The sequence below is a fragment of the Melospiza melodia genome, chromosome 5, assembly GCF_035770615.1.
Source record: "Melospiza melodia melodia isolate bMelMel2 chromosome 5, bMelMel2.pri, whole genome shotgun sequence".
Taxonomy (NCBI): domain Eukaryota; kingdom Metazoa; phylum Chordata; class Aves; order Passeriformes; family Passerellidae; genus Melospiza; species Melospiza melodia.
This window is the reverse complement of record NC_086198.1, coordinates 3,784,354-3,801,358: the sequence shown is the minus strand read 5'-3', so window position 1 is coordinate 3,801,358 and position 17,005 is coordinate 3,784,354. Positions and strand designations below refer to the sequence as shown.

The 17,005-nt window shown below is 40.9% G+C and overlaps 1 protein-coding gene across 1 annotated transcript; it reads right to left on the bottom strand.

Moving 5' to 3' along the window:
- Positions 1 to 4,752: 4,752 nt before the first annotated feature.
- Positions 4,753 to 16,986, bottom strand: CASP3 (caspase 3). The gene is made up of 8 exons (XM_063156100.1): positions 16,873 to 16,986; positions 12,697 to 12,833; positions 11,526 to 11,618; positions 10,568 to 10,692; positions 9,961 to 10,089; positions 7,925 to 8,100; positions 7,235 to 7,352; positions 4,753 to 6,164 (listed from the first exon to the last, which is right to left on the bottom strand). The coding sequence occupies exons 3-8, from the start codon at positions 11,597 to 11,599 to the stop codon at positions 5,938 to 5,940; spliced, it is 849 nt and encodes a 282-aa protein (XP_063012170.1). The 5' UTR covers positions 11,600 to 11,618; positions 12,697 to 12,833; positions 16,873 to 16,986; the 3' UTR covers positions 4,753 to 5,937.
- Positions 16,987 to 17,005: the final 19 nt, after the last annotated feature.

The following is a 17,005-nucleotide window of genomic DNA, read 5'->3' as shown; positions in this document are numbered from 1 at the left end:
GGAAAAGCCCTCAATGCAGAGAAGGTTACTCCTGCCTTCAACCAGCTGCTTGCATTGCACCATGCAGGAGAGGTGTGGGCTGTGCATTTGAGGAAGTGGCTTGTAGCTGAATGGAATAAAAGGGAACACAAAGTGTTCTTGTGTTCAGTATCTGAAATAGAAAGAGGAAATGCTTGTGTCTGCTGAGGAGGATTTTACAAATTTAAATCACCCTGTTAGTGTTTACTATTAATCATGTTTTTATGCAGTTGGTAAATTGCACAGTGATGGCTCTTTCCACTACTCTTCGTAATGTCTTGTGGTTAAATAAAGAGAACCAACAATTTTTAATGGTCACGGAGTACTGTGGTTGGTAATCTTTGCATCAGATACTCCCAAACCACTCAGACAATATTACTACTGCTTTATGTTCATTCTGGAAAACCTGTTACTGCTCATCCTTCAGAGGTCATGAGACAGACTTGCAAGGTACCCCTCTGTATACCATTTGAAACCAGGAGGACTGATTAGATCATCCAGGTTGGTCTCCTAACACCCCATCCTATGGAATTTCATAGGTAAGTCCCTGTAAAGATCACCATGTTCAGCCAGGGAGAAATATTCTGGTCTTGTGCTCAGAAGCAAAGGTGGAGCATCATTGCCAGCCCTTTGACAGTGGGGGTAGCACTGGTGAGTTATTTAACCTGATGGCAAATCTTGCCTGCAAACATTAAGCAAAATCACTTTTGGAAAATGACTGCTCTGCATTTTGCTTTCTGTTGAGACCCTTTAATTACACAACCATCTTCATGACAAAACATCTTGGTCCCCAGGAAGAAAAGAACATTGCTTCATTTGTTAAGAGAAGACAAGTCCTAAGTTTTTGGTTTGTGATTATCCAGGAAAATCTGAACTTCAGAATTTGTTTCAAAGACATAAAATTAAAATTAAGAGCTTACAAGGTTTTGTTCTCTCTGTTTCCACTAACTGTCATGATGGAGGCAAAGCAAACTATTGCACCAGTCGTGTTTGAAGACCATCACCACAGATACAGCAGAAACCTGTTTTGGGGGTGTGCTGTGGATTTTTGAATTAAATGTAACAGGACTATCAGTGGTATGACAGGGATCTGCAAGGGGACATGCTCCATAGTTGGAAGCATTCTCTGTGTAGGTCTAGGACAGCAAAGACAACCCTTTTTGCCCCAAAATCAGCCAATTCTTGTTTACTCTGACATGCAAAAAGGCAGTGTGGCTTTCTTGGGAAACAACAATCCAGTGTTCTCCCATACTTCGGGATGCAAGCCCCAGGATGTAATAAACACTCCAGCTGACAGCAACCAACCAGTGACAGCTGTGAAAGCATTGCTTCATTCAGCAGGCTTTGGATTTCATTTTGCATGAGTCATTGATGTGGGCTTTGGAGATTATTGTGCTATCTGCAGTGACACCCGGTGGTGATGAAGCAGTTGTTTACCTCTGGTCCCTCAGAAAGGCAGAGTTCTGTGACTGTTCTGCTGTCTGCAATCAAGAGCAGGAGGAAATACACAGCTGAAAGTTTGTTTTTCCTGGTAATGAGTACCATTCCTTACAGAATATGAGGTGACAAGTCTTAATTTAGCTGTTATTATTCATACTGCCAATATTTCTAATCACTAGATGTGATTTCATATGCATACTGCCTGGGTTTAGCAAAAACTAACTGATATGCATGTGATTGTATTGTAATCCAGTGAATGTATAGTAATGCAATTTGAAATTCAAGGAGAAACCACAGAAACTTCCAAGAGCAATGCATCAAGCACAGAAGGAGACCCAGTACATGTTAAGAACCATATCATCATAGAAGCAAAGAGTGATTTGTGTTGGAAGGGACCTTTAAAGGCCATCCTGTCCACCCTCCTGCAGCAAGCAGGGATACCTTGCACTAGACCAGGTTGCTCAGATCCTGTCCAACCCAACCTTCAGCATTTCCAAGGATGGGGCATTTACTGGGCAACCTGTTCCTGTGCTTCACCACCCTCATCGTAAAATAACTTCTTCCTCAAATTTAATTTGAATCTACCCTCTTTTAGTTTAAAACCACAATCCCTTGTCCTGTTCCAACAGGCCCTGCTAAAAACTGTCCCTACCCCCCTTCAGATACTGACATGCTGCTCTAAGGGCTCCCTGGAGCCATCTCTTCCCTAGACTGAGCAGCCCCAAATTTGTATTTTAAGTAAGTTCCATGGGTTTTCTTATGGAGCGGAGTACTAAAAGTGTGGATTTTGTTCTCAAGGAAAGACTGTTTCCACAGGGCTTACCAGCATTAGTGTCTGACTCATCTTCTTTTCTTTTAACAAACTCATATTTGCAATGGGTACTCACAGGGACTGTTAGAGGAAGAAGGCAGACTGACTGCATTCAAAATAAGGATTTGCTTAGCCAAGGGAGTATTTGACCTGCTGTAAACCAGGCAGCATGAGTTACATCCCCAGTTTAAGCCTGGGTCTTTACTTTCTTCCTCCTTCCATTGCTTAACACTAAAAGTGTTTATTCAGAAAAGAAATTGGTACTGGTCTTATTGGTTTGGTTTTTTGTTTGTTTTGTTTTACTGGAAAACAGTGTAAGTTCTTAGGTATCTCGTATGCCATCTTTTTTAACCTCTTAACTAATTTTTGAAAAGTTTGTGGCTCTGTTGGCTTTTCAAGTCAGCAAAATACTAATGTCAGAGTTCTTAAAAGCCTTCTGGACATGATTTAACTGGACTTTACAATCCAGATAGTCACAGACCTTCAGGTGGAAACAGCTGTTCACTTTCCAGCTCAGCTTGGAAACTGCAGCCATGGCTGGCATGAAAGGGCTCCCTTGTGGAAGTGAACTGCTCCCACCTGGGTGGTATATTCACCTTCATGGAAGTGCTTTCATCCAGCCTTTCACCTGACTTGGCTTGGCAAGGAGGTGGTGAGCTACTGAGCTCATGGATAACTAGGAAAATGTGATCTAGTAAGAATGTTCAATTTGGGTAGGAGGCAGTGAGATGAATTTTTACAAATAGGGTGTTTAGGAAAGACATGAGAAAAATAGGAGAGACAAGTAAGATGTGAGAAAAAATGATGTTATCACCTCTCCCTCTGCCTTCTCCAACAGGCTCTGTCTCTACAAGCAAGTCCTATAGACTGGAACATCATCCCTCAGAAGTAGCTAGGTGCCTCCTTGGCACTGTAAGGAATCTACTGCCTTGGAGTGAAACGTGGCTCCTGTCCTGAAAGGACTTGATTTCCCAAGCCCTACCTCTGCTAAATGATTGGTGCTTAGAGTATAGAAATTCATCAGAAAATAAGCTCCCCTGCTTTCCAACTAGTCCTCAGAGAAGCTGGACGGGGCTAATCAAATTTCTGATTATAACCAATTCAGCACTGTAAGTCTGGCTGTGTTCAGTAAGATCTCAGATGCACAATGTGGGCTATGCTCTAAGTCTGGGCTCATTCATGACCACACATTAACAAATAGTGCAGTAAACTGGAGCAACAAGCAATCTAACAAATTCTTGTTGGATTGCCAGTGATAAATTCACTAGACCTACATGATCTGAGAGCACAGCACTATGCACAAGTGTTTCCAGGCATGCTCTGGTACAGGTAGAAATCTCACTGGAGACGTCCCTGCTTTAGGAGGAGACAGGAGCAAGCCCATCACCTTGTCTGCATGGTAGTCACATTCCCATCCTCTGCCATAGAAGATCTCAAATACTTCCTGAAGAAGTGAAAGTGAGACTGTAGTCAAGTATCCTGTTATTGTCATCATGAACACTGGGGTGGCCCAGCCACTTTTATACATAAGAGGGACATGGAGAGAGTTACAGAGAGAGAAACTACAGAGACTGTGGGTCATGCCCTGGGTAGAACGTGCAGTGTCACTCTCTCTTCCATGTGGCCAGCTGCAGAGCTAAGGTGAGATCAATGAGAAGCCCTGGCCCCCACCACCAGGCCAGCATGCCCACTGTAATCCCTGCAGCACCAGAGCTCATGGCATACCTCAGGAAATCCCTTTTCCACATAGGCCTCAGTGTATCTCATGGCTGCAGGCCTCATTCCTCCAACTGGCTACTCATTGTAGCCCAGCCTAGGTTTTGCTTGGCTCTGTTTTAAGGACCATTGGAAAAGCTGTACAGTAATTTTCCTTTAAAGGACCAAGACAAATTCAGACCAGAACTTATTAAATCTAAGAGAAGAGCAAACTCTGTGACAGGAGTTTTTCACAGCAAAATAACTAGTAACTCAAGGAACATCCCTCTGCCCCATTACTCTGAAGCAGATTAAGAGAAGTCCTGTCAGTTATTTACAACATAAAACCTTGCAAATGTTTGTTGTAATTCATAACCTATGAGAAAAGGCCTATTTAATTTTGCAACAGGAGCATGGGTAAGAATCTGCCCAGAAGTGAAATTTCAAGGAGTTAAAATAGACCTACCATCTCTCACGGAACATTTCTATGAGAGAGAGAATTGCTCCTATCCAGCAGGCAGTCATCAAGGAACTCATCTACAGCATTTAAAATTGCCTCCTCTGCATCCCTTTTGAACCTGCATTTCCCATGCCTCAAGTCACTGCTCTACCACCTGGCTGTACAATGGCATACAATGCTTTAAAGGGGATTCCTTTCAATTTTGGGTGATAAGGCCAATGAGGGAGAAAAAGGACAATAGTAATTTGAGGAAAGGAAAGAATTAAAGTTAAAATTAATCTGCAAAAGCTATCAATCCTAAACAAATAACACACATAGAAAAGCATGATACAATTCAGGAAACAGTATTTAATTTAAAAAAACACATACAAAATGCCTCTTGAAGTGGACATCAATTTTCCAGCATTGTTTTTGCTACAGAATTTTAAAAGGTTTTCAAGTTCGCAAGCACCTATAATAATTCCATATTCTGTCTTCCACTGATCTTAAAAAGACTGCTACAAGTTGAAATATCAGCAAAAATGTTTTGCAATTTTGTAGAAGTCTGTCTCACAAAATTCAGAGTCAAGAGATATAAATTTACTATTTGTTAACACATGGAATTACCATTATGAAGTGAAATTTCTCCAGTACCACAAATCTAGGTTTTCACACAGATTACATGTGACATACACAGAGCCAACCCATTCTCATTTAAGGCTAACTAGAGGAAAGCAGACTGCTCAGAATGCAGACTTCCTTTTGCACTAGTTCTTATAGCCCCAAAGATGCCCCAACAGCTCACCCTTAGAGAGCTGCAGAAAAAGACATTTTGGAAGACTGGTCCCTTGGGCACTCAGCTTCAAGGTCAGAATACAAAATTTATTTTGAAACAGCTTCCATGCTGATATAATTGTTTTATCTAATATTACATACACAAAGTTAGTAAATTATCACAAATTATCAGGAAAAACTGACTGTACTTCTAGACATGCTTCATAATTGTATGCAAAAATATGAAATGGCTGTTTTCCACAGTTTATGCCCAAAAGTGTAAAAATAGTTTAGGTTATAAACTAACCTAAACTTTAAGAACTTGAGTTAAGAGGAAATGTGTGATGACACCACCATCATATTACCAGCAATGACATTCTGAATCTTCTTGGTAAGATTTGAAACCAAACTATTTACAAGAGCTGTTTATTTTCTGTGCCCCTTCGGCAAAGTGAAATGTAGCACCAAATTGCTCCAATAAACAATCTGATCTTTCTTCAGTCTCCCTTTCCTCATTTTCTGCAATACTCAGAGCACTACTTTCAAATCTGCTTCAGCTACTTAATGCAAGCTAAAGAGCTTTGCATTTCTACACACCCATAGATAGTATGTTTTATCTCTAACAACAGACATATATCTAACTTTGAGACACTTCATTGTGCCACACACAGTAGTGAACAGTTATTCAGATTTAAAAGTGGTATTTTGTACTAATATTGCATATAAAATGCAGATAAATAGCATGAACTGAAAAATTATTTTAGGAAGGGAAATAAAATTCTTTGGTAAGCATAGAGACAATACATGGAATCTGTTTCTTTGCATTAAAATCCTGTTGAGTTGAGCAGGACTCATACTCTGCCACTTTGCGATTGACACGAGTTAAAATCTGCATGAGTTCAAGTTTCCCTGCATGTTTCTTCAGCATTTCACACAGTGACTGAATAAACCACGAGCCTTGAACTGCATTCCTCCAGGAGTAATAGCCTGTGGAAGAGAGCAACGTCAAAGTGATGAGAGGGAGCAGCCTTTGATACAGGACAGGTCAGCAATTAGGAGAACAATGCATTGTTTCCAATGGCAACCAATATTTTAAATAACTCAAATCCACCAACCAACAACATTTAGATTTTATAATCTCCACAAATTCCAATTGAATTTCTTTTCTAATCCTGTCATCTTTTATAATCTAAGAAAACCTTAAGTAGGAAGAAAATCAAAAGTCAGGAAAGTTATCTTCTGCTGCAGCAATCTTAGTCATTAATCACTTACTACTTTTCATGGGGTACACAAAGAGGTGACAGTACAGATGGAAAATGGGTTTCAGTGTCATTAATTTCACAAATACGTGCAGAATTAAAGACTGAACCTATCTCTGCTAAGTAGAAATAGGACATATGAAGGGCTCTGCCACTACCAATTTTGCTTAAGGATGCAATACAAATACAGTCAATAGACAAGTAATATGCTGGTACTTATCATCCACTTCTGCACATCTGATTATTTTGTTCTCTGAGAATAATATCTTTTCCTCTTGCTGTAAACTGTTTGCACAACTCCAATTAACTGAATTTCCAGCAGACGAACATTTGAGGGTTTGCTAGTGAGAAGGATATATTCAGGGTTTGGTAAGGGTTTTGTAGGAGCTGAGAATAGTAACTACTTCAACAAGAAATCAAGTCAAACTAAAAAAGTGATCGAGGGAAGTAAATATTTATTTCCATGAAGGACTGTATTTGGTCTGGCTGAGGAGGAAGAGTTCATTTTCCTACAGCAGCCCTCGCAGTGCTGTGCTCTGCACTGGCAGCTGGAAATGTGCTGATAACACCCCAGTGCCTTGGGCTGTTATCAGCACATTTGGGAGCAGCACAGCCTCCCCAGCATTCCCCCACCGAGGGGCTGGGACTGGGCAAGAGCCTGTGAGGGGACACAACAGAACAGCTGACCCAAAGTGACCAAAGGACATTGCACACAAGTGAATTCACCCACTGGCTGGGTGCCGCTCCAAGCTGTAATTTACAGCATGAGTACAGGCTGACATGGATACAGTGCCTCACCTGGAGCTGTAGAGTAGGCATACAGGAAGTCTGCCTCTACAGGTATTTTCTGACACATTGTTTCTTCTGATCCACTGTCTGTCTCAATACCAGCATCTAATTCTGTCCCTCTACAAGCCTATTTGGTAGAAAGAAGAATGGAAAAAAATGTTAAAATAGAAAAGTAAAATAATGTTAAAATAGAAAAGTAAAATAATGTTAAAATAGAAAAGTAAAATAATATTAAAATAGAAAAGTAAAATAATGTTAAAATAGAAAAGTAAAGGCAGTGATCATTATAAAAACAATGATATTTTGTGTTTTAAAAATTATATCATTAAAAAACTGCAAAAATAACAAGAATTTATGTGTCACATTTCCATTAGACAGACTCAGAAGATAACTAACATTTATTTAAATCAACATACAATTTGAGTATTCATTCAAAAGTGCACTCAAAAACTCATTAAAATATTACCTAAGATTTTATTTAATACATAGAATCAACACAATGCCAGCTGTTATAAATACAGCCTACCTAACAGGGAAAATTGTGCCACTTTAGATCTGAAGAGAATCTTACACTGAAAGTAATTACATTTAAATCTATTTTAGAAAGGATTAACTTTTTGCACTAATAATTAGTGGGAAATGTTTTTTTTTTTTAAACTATCTGGCTGATTTGATCATCATTGTTCAGCTGTACATCACCTGAATGAAAAAGAGCTTGGGTTTTCCTGCTAAGCTTCTGCACCTGTCACCTCTGAAAAGGCTTGTTAGTGCTTTCAGTTCAAGAGGCCCATCTGTACCATAGATCAATCCTTCGTCGCCATGGCTCAGCAAGACACAAACAAAACTGCTTCGCTCGCTGTGATCTTCTTCAGAAACTTGAAATAAAAAAAGAGAATTATCTTAACTTCCTGGACTCTGTAAAAATTTGGAGCATTTGATCCTTCCTAGGTCACAGAAGTTTTTAAGAACTAATTGGCATGTTTAGAAACCTCCAAAGAGTTTTCACTTCTGAACACAAGAAGCCTGCCTACTTTACTTCAGGAGGTTGGGCACAGGAAACCCCAAATTAAGGTCCAACCCTCCCCACTGCAAGACATGGCCACAGAGCTAGGCCAGGAATAGTCAGGAGACAAAAAGGGTATTCCCACAGTGTCTCCAAGCTGGAATGATATAGCTCATTCATGCAATGATGGTCACCCTTGTGATCTGGGATTGGGCTGATGGAATACCCTGGGTTTTGGGAAAGAAAGGAGAAGTCCTTCCTCTCTTTCCAACTGGGGATGCTTCAACTACTTGGATTACATGGGAACTAAATGTAGTATGACCATGGCTGCTGCTGCTCCTGCAGGTTCTAGCACTACACTTGTCTCTCACTTTTTACCTGTGCTGAGGTCTAGAGAGATTTCTGAATCCTCTTAATTTTGTACTTACAGTTATTTAAGCTTGATATAAAGTGTTTGTAGTTTTATACTTTTTTTTATCTTGCGGTATACAAATAGCACAGAATCTATATTCTCCAATGTCTTTTGCTGCCTGACATTGTGGGAAATGTACTTGAGGACCAAGATGACTTTTTCAAATTTATGAAAAGATACAAACAAGGTTAAAAGAAAGGATCCAAAAGAAATTATGAGTGGTAACTCAAAAAGACGCAAGAGTTTCTAGATGAAAAATAAAAACAGTCCCTAAATCTGAAGTCTTACTCTTTTGTGCTTAACAAAACACTAAATTTCTGTTCTGGAAGAAATTAATTGTTTCAACTTTACTCAAGTGATGTACACTCAGGCATTTCTACAATAATGGACAATCACTACATTTAGAAGAGTCACATTTTCAGCTACTTTCAACAGATCAGCTACAACAATACTAATGAATTAACCATGTCTGGGAACATTTTCTGGCATAAATATTAACTGGCACTAAAGACCTACATCAATGTTAGCAAACACTTTCATTAAAAAAACAAACAAACAAACAAGAAAACCCCAAACAAAACCAAACACAAAACCTGAGACCAGTATCGCTGCAGGCTAACTGCTGTTGGGAATAATCACTGGAACACTTTCAGTGTTTCAGAATGACCTGGAACAGTGTGGGAGAGCACTAGTGGGCAGGAGGCCCAGTCATGGCAGAGAACCTTGCACCAGTTAACTGGAATGGCCTGTGTTCCAGGGCACCAACACCATTTAATGTGTGGGTCTAGATGCAGCCAAGTCCAAAGCAAGCAGGACTGACACAGCAGTATAAAGCTCTCACTTGAAAGAAGGGTGTTTTGTTTCACAAGGTAAACAAGATGTGAGTTGTTTATCCAAAAGAAAATTCAGTCTACACACCTGCAGTTCTGGTCCCTCAATCAGAACCCCTCTTTGGGCCACACCATTAAGCACAGAACCCCTCCACCCAATCTAGCAGCTTTCTTTCCAACTCACAGAGCTTCAGTGATCCCAGGATCAGAATATAAATCAGTCTGCATTTAAGTTTCAGCCTTTTTTCCATCCTTCTTTAGAAGATGAGAAAGGATACGGATACAACAGTCATGGCACAAAAGATGGAGAGACAGCTAAGATGAATAAACATAGAAACTATGATGTACATGTTATCCTTAGCAATAAATCACCAGAAGGTGTGAAAAAGCATCTAAAAGAACCCAGAAAGAAGAGATGTGAGGGCAAGAGATGTATTTGGAAACAGTAGTTGACTTAATGCACACACACACACAACATATAATAACTTACTCTTTTTCAATAGTTTATAAATGTTCCCACATGAAAGATCATTGTTGATCTTTACTTTGTATTTCAAATTCATAAAAACTTCTCTGACACTTGCAGCATCTGCATCTGTACCTGAACGGGATGACATCCCTATACACAAGAGAAATGTGTTATTTTTTCATATTATATAGATGGCATGGCCTGATTGAGACAAATCATTTTTCTTGTTTATAGCTGCATCAGTCTGAAATATTCCATTATTCCAGATCCACTCTAGCAGAGACAACATTGCACTGTTACATGGGCATATCATCTCCCACCCTCTCTACCTATTGTAGATTTATCTGCATCTTATTTTTATATCTACTCCCCTATTTAAGGACATAAGAATTTCATTTACAAAAGGTAAGAGAAACTTGTACTGCAGATCAGTTTTCCTCCTCATTACTGCTACACCTTAATGTGTTCCCTCTATGCATATTTGGGAGAATGGACTGAAATTAATCACACCCATGACTTAATTTTAGAGTGCAATCAAAACTGGTCTGCATATTTAATTTTGAAGAGTAACACACAGCACAAATTTATCTAAATTAAGGAAAAAAGTAAAAAAACTTGTGAGTGGTACTGGTATGTGGCTGGAAGTTCTTATTGTTTATTATTACACATTCCCCCATCTCTGGATAATCCATTCTGTAACTGTAGTCTGGCAGAATTCCAGAGTCCATAGACTTGCTAGCAGGTAGGCTCTTTCTGTAGAGAAAGCAGACAAAATGTAGGTGTTAATTTCTGATCTCTCTTTTCAAAGTAATGACAACAATAGGCTATTTTAGCAACCCCAATGGAACTGGTGAGGTTGCATTTGTAGCAACCTTCTGTGGAACTAGCAGCAAGTTTGAAATTAAAACAATCAAGGAAGAACTGTGTTTAAAATTGTAATGCCTCTGTGCAGGAGAATATGAAAACTATGAAAACTTAGTTTAAGGATGCCAATTACTGTATCAACAAGAAATCAGTTGGGCTTTTTTACTATCATATTTTGAAATCTATATACCTGGAGGAAAGGTCAGCTCTGAGAAAGCAAATCTGTTCTGAATTCTAAACAGAAGTTATTTTCATTGAGTTTCCACATTCAAAATCTAAAGACACGTGGCAGATGTGTGCTCCTTTCTGCTTAAGCAATAGCTGCCAGCATGATGGCTACCCCTCGATGAAGCTGGACTTTGGGAGACAGCTAACACCATGGCTAAGAGCCATAAGTCTCCCTCAACATGTAAGGGCTGGCTGAGCATGCACCATCCCAAAACATGGCTCATATGCAAGTTGGACTGCAAGTCACCTCTCCTCCTCCACAGAGAGCAGGCTGCACACCAGGATCTCCCTGGAGCAGAGATGCCTCTCTCAGTTACTCCTCGAGGCTGAGACACCCTTGCCACAACAGCTTCTTGGTAAGTAATTGGTAGCATGCTAAACTTTAAAATCTTAGCTCAGTGATACCAAGGATTGATTGTGCATATATAATCCCTTAGACATAAGCTGCTGAGCAGACTTCAACTGAAGACTTAAACCAAAAGTACCTCACTTACCCTTTAAAACCTGGAATAGATTTTGCATCTGCCTGATCTTCCCCCAGATGTGGTCCATCTCCCATTTCTGTCATTATTGCTTTCAATTATCAGCTTGAAAATGCAAGAAAATAGAAGTATTATGACAGTTCACAGAATAACTTTAGCCTAGGATATTAGTAGGCAAAAAAAAAAAAAAGCTTTCTGAGTAATCTCTACACATTTTATTTTTGAAAGAAGAACATTATTGCCTTCTAAAAGAGCTCTGGGAAAAAGTCTGCAGATCCCTATGACCAAATCTTTCAAAAAATCTACAAAAAGCAAGGTAAGAGAGAAACAAATCAAAAACAATCTTTAAAACATTGTAATGTCCCCAGATGCATTAGAAATTAAGAACCAAAAATTAAGCAAGACAAGTTATTAGATATGTGCAAAGACTAACACAGATTAGAAATTAGGTCATACTAGTTTGAGAAATGAGTAATTTCTCTGCATTCCATTTCAAATGAAACATCACTGCATCCCTTTCTAACTGGTGTATGTGAAGGCAATTGCAATGGTAGTAAAATAAAACCACAACAATATAACTTAAATCATTTGATGGAATGACCCCTATGCTGTGGGCTACTTACTTTTATGAGAATACAGGCCAATAAATTATAATGGATACCAAATCAGAAATCAATTTAAAAGCATTAAACCTCCTCCACGGTTACTCTGTGTATACATGGAACATATTACCAAAAGTTACCTTAAACTCAAGTGTCAGAAAACAATTATAAATCAAATTTAAACCACCAGATAGGACAGAGTAATAATTGCTTAGTAGTGCTGAGACCTCACGAAGGTCAAACAAGGCATTACAAGGCAAGAATTTAAAAAAAACTTACTTCAGCAGATATATTTATGGTGAATAAGAAAGTATGAGTAACCAGACCAAGTAGCAAGATTTGCTGGTCAGATATGATGAAGATTCTTATTTAAGGCTTAAGTTCTTTGGGGCAAACTATATTTGCCACCTTACATAATGATATTATTATTATTGTATTAAATCTCAACTTTGTATCTGTACTCTTGTTAGTACAACACAAACACCCCTTTTTGTGGCAACAATTACTGATGCACCAGAAGCAGTAATTTGGTTATGTAGAATTTGCATTCTTAGCCTGTTTCTAGGAAGACATTTACTTACATTTTTAGTGGCTTCAAAAGATCTTCTGTGTTGCTCTGAATATTATTTCAGAACACTGATGTAATTAAGTCTTCTTCTTCACCAAATTGTTCCAGACTTGACAACTGTATTATGTAATGCAGGAAACAGGAAATTTCCTGAAAATCAAATTACCAAAATACAAAATAAGCTTAGTATTTTAGAAATATAATGTCTGAAATACACTTTATCATTATATTTTAGATATTTACTTTAAAGACAGTATCATAGGGTAGGAACCAAATCTACAATGCTGAACTAGACTGCCTAGCCTCTTGATCTGGATTCATCCATCCTAACTTCAAAGTCTAATTAATTATAAGTACCCTGTGGGAAGAAAAAGGCAAGAAACTCCAAAGGGCAATTCAAATATTTATGACCTGTGGCATGACAGAGATCCAACCCTATGCCCTAGAGAGCAGGGAACATCAGCACTGCCAGCAAAGTCTAGTCTAGAGTGACAACTGGTGTGTGCACCCAGCTCTAACTGAAGGGCAGAGCTTCTGATCCCCAGCAAGTGAAAAGAACACCTCTCATTGACAAGGATGCTTCAAAGTTCTGCTCCAGCACAGCCCAGCCTCAGGAGTTTCTATGACTCTTTCAACTATCCCTACTACAATATCCTTTGGTTTGGGTCTCAGTTTCCTGAGGTCTCAGCCTGAGCAGAATTTGTAGGGAAACATCCAAGCAGACTGACCCACCATTCTGATGCCACTCATACTCTTCCTGGAGAAGAACTAGGTGCACGAGCACAGCCCACACCCTTCAGTGTGGCTGGGATTAATAAGAGATAGGGAAATTATTAACTTCCTCCATCTGTCCTTTGGCTAACGACAGTAACAAACAGCCAAACCAAATAAAAAAGCACAGCATCATGTGCCAACTCCAGTATCAAAACCAGCTAGCAGGTGCACAGACAGCAGGGCAGCCATGTCAGCACAGAAATCAACTTCTGCTCAACCCCAGGTGCTGATCCCAGCCAGCTGCCTGGCACTGTGAAGTTCTGCAGTGCCAGGGCTGCAAGTCCATGAAGGAGAGAGGGTGAACTAGTAAATATGTGCCTCCACAAGCTGTGGCTAGCTCCTGTTTCTCAGATGAGCCACACAGCAAGAGCTCCTTAAAGAAAGACTCAGCCAAAGCACAGGGAAGGCCAACACACTCTGGCCAACAGATGAGCCCTTGGAATCTGGAGGGAGGCTGAGTGGTTATTGGGCTCTCCTGCATTCATTCACATCAACCAAACTGCTGAACTAAGCAAACTGCAGAACCCTGACAGCACTGAATGCTTCTCACAACATAAATGCTAAGGCAGGATGCAAACACTAAGAGAGATATTCAACATTTAAGTGACCTTAAAATAAGACTTACGTCTTTGACACTTTAGCGACCTTAAATTTTAAAGCTCTCAAACTGCTGTCCTTGATCCAGCACCAAAGAAACAAAGAAATTGGAAGTAGCTAGCAAAACCTACAATTACAACAAACTATATTAGTTTATTTTTGAAAAATTTAAAACACAGCTTGCAATACTGTATCATAAAAATATTTCTTACTAAGGCCTCTGGGAGCCTAGTTGACAGCCTACAGGTCCAATTGTTCAGTGAAGTGTTAGAGCTTCCAGCACTCTGCTTCATCACAACTGGAGCTTGTCTGAGAGACTTTACAGAAGCTATAGGGACCGTCTAGAAAAACTGGCTGTAACACCTTGAGTACTTGAAATGCACATGGTTTATCTTCAGAACAGAATCTGTAACTCACTTTTAATATCCAGCAGCTCCTGAGCACCCTCAGGCACCAGGTCACCTGCACTCTTTAAAGAACAAAAGACACCCACAAAGATTTCCCTTTTGTTGCTCGGCACTCAAAGGTGTGTTTGAGCCAGCAGGGTGCTCTGTGCTCTCAAGCACAGGTCGGGGTAACAGCAATGCTCTCTGCAGGATGGTGCTGATGCTGACAGGCACTAAGAATTGCCTCATCTTGCTTCAGCTAATGCAGTGATGCCGTGCATCTCCCTGCGGAGGATGATCTCATCCTGGTAGGGGGAAGAAATCACGGCAGTGCTTTAAAAATTTATTACAGATTTTTATTCTGCTCTTTGATATTATTTGCTCTGAAAGCTTAGATAAAATGAGGTTTCAACTGTAAGGAAATATAAAAAAAAAAAGTTCTTGAAAAGAACAACAGCATTTTTATAATCTAGCAAAATATATTCTGTAGATTTTAGGAAGCTTATTTTATAGTATTGTATCTGAAAAAAAGCACAATTAAAAAAAACCCAAAAACCATGAGACAGAGACAGCAAATATAAAGGTGATGCTACAATGATCTTTACATATACTAAGTAGTAAGAAATAAAGTGGCTCTAAAAGGTCCAAAGCTATGTAAGCTACCAAAAATGACCAATGTCTCTCTGTACAGCAATAATGGCAAAAATATTTTCCCGACATAAATGCAGTTGTTTTAATGCTTTTCTTTTGATAAGAGAAAGCAATAAATAAAACAACTTTTTACTCCATCCCAGCCTGGATTTACTAATTCTGCCTGGACCTAAGGAGAATAAATTCATATCATCATGTGTCACCACTGCCATAAGAATCACCAGGTTTCTTTTTAAAGCAACAGTTATTTGAAATGAGACTCAATTCTCATCAACAGAAATGAATGGTATAGTGCCAAAAATAATACCAAAGCTTCTGAGATGGGAGAAAGCAAATAACTAAACTGTCTTTAGTTACCAACTGATCCTGAAATATGGAGACAACACATATTTAGTATCTATCTGCTGCTACAAAGCAATGAGTACAGCACTATTAAAACACATGTTCAAAACAGACATCAGCAATGTAAAACATCTCCCTAAAGATAGGAAAAGAGCAGTTTTCTACATCACATGACTGCAAAAGAAAATGTCAAGCATTCAAAGAAGTATTTTTTGTACATGAATGCATACAAGACATATGATAGTAATGCGGACATGCACATTAAAAATTTTCCCCTCTACAATGTATAACACCAAACAACAATTATCTGACTAATAACAGAAGGAGAATATAGATACGGACTATATGAAAAAACGAAAAACATTTGAAATATGCCATTACATCTTCTGTGTGACACTATCCCCCTACTAAATACTGCTACCCCAGACGGAAGCAGGCTGAGACTGCTCTTCCCATTGCTTCTGGTCTAGATGCAGCTGCCGGAAAGCCCTGACACTGGGCCAGCATTCTGATCTTCCAAAACCCAGCATGAAGCTGTAACATCAGCTGAATTACTCTCTGAGTGTAGCTGGGACCCTTGAGTTACTAATTCACCTGTAGCTATAAGTCACATCACCACCGCTATAAGCAATAGCCACATCGTGTTCCTTAGCAAGAAGGGCACGGTGTGCTAGTTCTAAACCTACCACCTGGCAAGCAGACACCTGAAAGAAGAACCGTGAGTTACAGGGTAAAGGACTACAGATGGCCAGCCCGATCCCCCAGCCCAGAGGGAACAGACAGGACACAGCCCGCCTCGGGCAGGGCCTTTTCCAGGGCCCCAAGCACGCTTTCCGTCAGGACAGGCGGGGTTTAACACGCTTTGCTCTGGGAGACCCAAACACAGCTCCCGACCCCGAGTTTCCGGTCAATGGGGTCACCAGAGAGCAGTCCGGAATTACAGCGCCTTGCTTTGCTTTTCCTTCTTTCTGCTCTCTGTTTCAACAGCTTCTCCACAGAGACAGGCTGAAAGGGCACAAGCTAGCTACCGTAAGGGTCTGCAAAGCTAACACCTGAGGCCACGGCTCTGCCCCCGGGCAGGGGAAGCGGCGGGCGCTGGGCTGGCACCGGGCCACTCTCTCCTGCCCGGCCCGCGGGCAAGGCCGGCGCTCACTCTCATCCGCCCCCGCCACCGACCGAGAGACCGACGGATCGCCGGGCCTGCGGGAGCCCCGCGGGCAGCCGGGGGAGCGGCGTTCTCAGCCAGGCCCTACCCGGGCGAGACGCTGCTCCCCTCCTGCTCCCTCAGCCGACTTGCTCCGGAGAGACGCGGGCGGCCACGCGGACCTGGAGAGCCACAGCCTGGCCCACCCCCCCCGCTTTGTTCGGCCCCGCCGCCGCGCCCGCATCCCGGCCCCGGCTCCAGCCCCGGCCCGCACCCCGGCATCGCCGCCACCCACCAGCTTCGCCGCCTGCTCGCTGCGCTCCGACCGCGTTTTCCCGAGCCCGGCTTAGCTGAGCGCTGCTCGGCGCGGAAAAAGCCCAGCCGCCGCCGCCGCCCGCCCGGTGCCCCTTGGCCCCGCCCCGCGCAGG